Source organism: Micromesistius poutassou, assembly GCF_964030765.1.
Source record: "Micromesistius poutassou genome assembly, chromosome: 16".
NCBI lineage: Eukaryota > Metazoa > Chordata > Actinopteri > Gadiformes > Gadidae > Micromesistius > Micromesistius poutassou.
The window spans coordinates 14,726,359-14,727,625 of NC_140286.1; the positions used below are offsets into that span (position 1 = coordinate 14,726,359).

Below are 1,267 nucleotides of genomic sequence, written 5' to 3' on the forward strand. Positions count from 1 at the left end.
ATTACATGTGACAGTCTGTCCGCAACACCAGCATCATCAATAATGGGTGTGTTTGAGGGATTCAGTAATGGTCTCTTGAGGATGAAATGTTATTGTTTTGTCATATTCTTTGCGTTTGCATTGCATGATAGGAGAATGGGGCATTGGCTTTTCAAACATTTTTCGAACACGAGCAACAAAAACTTTGAGATGAGGAACATTTATAATTCACATTCGGGACGGTCACCAAATGAGCCTCGTTCTGTTGCCCCACTGGAGGTCGTACTGGACGTCCCTCTGTGACCTTTGCCCCCCGTGTCCTCTTCAACACAGGGGCACAGCGGTGTGAGTCCCACAGCATGAGAGCAGTGACAGACACAGTAGATGTGGTGGTGCGTGGAGGGTACGGGGGTCCAGGGGGGGGGCGGCTCTGACCTAATCATCCCCTCCCCCCTCCTCTCCCCGGGGGGGTCCCAGGGTCCGCCCCGGGGGGGGGGGTGGGGGGGGTCTTCAGGTGGACATGGTGTCCAGCCCGAGCGAGGCGGCGTGCTGCTTGGCCCTTAACCGCAGATTCTCGATGCTGGTGGTCTTGCTGTTGTGGCTGCTCAGCCCGCCGCCCACGCCCGCGCCCGCGGCGCCCGCAGCGGCGGCGGCGGCGGCGGCGGCGGCGGCGGCGGAGGCCTGCAGCAGCGGCGCGCTCCACACCTGCTGGGCGGCGTGGTGCGACAGCGACTGGTAGTACGCCGACTGGCAGGGCAGCGTGCCGTGCAGCGGCGCCGGCGCCGGCATGTTGACGTTCATGCCCAGGTAGGGCAGGCCGTGCGGCGGCGAGGAGGGGTGCCCGGTCATGTCGAAGGCCGGGTAGTGCACCATGCTGCTGGTGGCCGCCATGTGCTGCCGGAACTGCTCCTGCAGGCGGAAGAGGCTGAGCGGCGAGGAGGAGTAGGAGTGTCCCGGGGGCAGGGGGGGCCCACCGCCGCCGCCAGACATGCTGCCCCCGCCGCTGGAGCCGGGGGTCACCGAGCGGGACACCAGGGGGGAGTCTGTAGGGAGGGGGGGGAGCAGAGAGAGCTGAGGTTAGACGCTGCAGGTCGACAGTGAGGGCACCTCGTGGTGCGGGCTTGCTGACGTGTTTGTAACGGATGTGTGGTTAAATGGCGTTCAATGAAATGAACAAACGACCCCCACGCCGCCAAGGCATGGGAGCAGTGGGTTACGTTTAAAACACTTCAATTAAAGAACGATGAGAACAGGAACTGCAAGGAAGTTTCTTGCAAAACAATTTCTA

The 1,267-nt window shown here is 61.9% G+C and overlaps 1 protein-coding gene across 1 annotated transcript in view; it reads right to left on the reverse strand.

The window, feature by feature from the left end:
• Positions 1 to 489: 489 nt before the first annotated feature.
• Positions 490 to 1,267, reverse strand: part of dmbx1a (diencephalon/mesencephalon homeobox 1a) — a gene marked incomplete at both ends in the record, with an annotated part of 2,124 nt that continues 1,346 nt past the window's right edge. The window contains one exon of the mRNA XM_084480796.1: positions 490 to 1,022. Coding sequence (XP_084336922.1) covers positions 490 to 1,022 — 533 coding nt within the window. The remainder of the gene's footprint in view (positions 1,023 to 1,267) is intronic.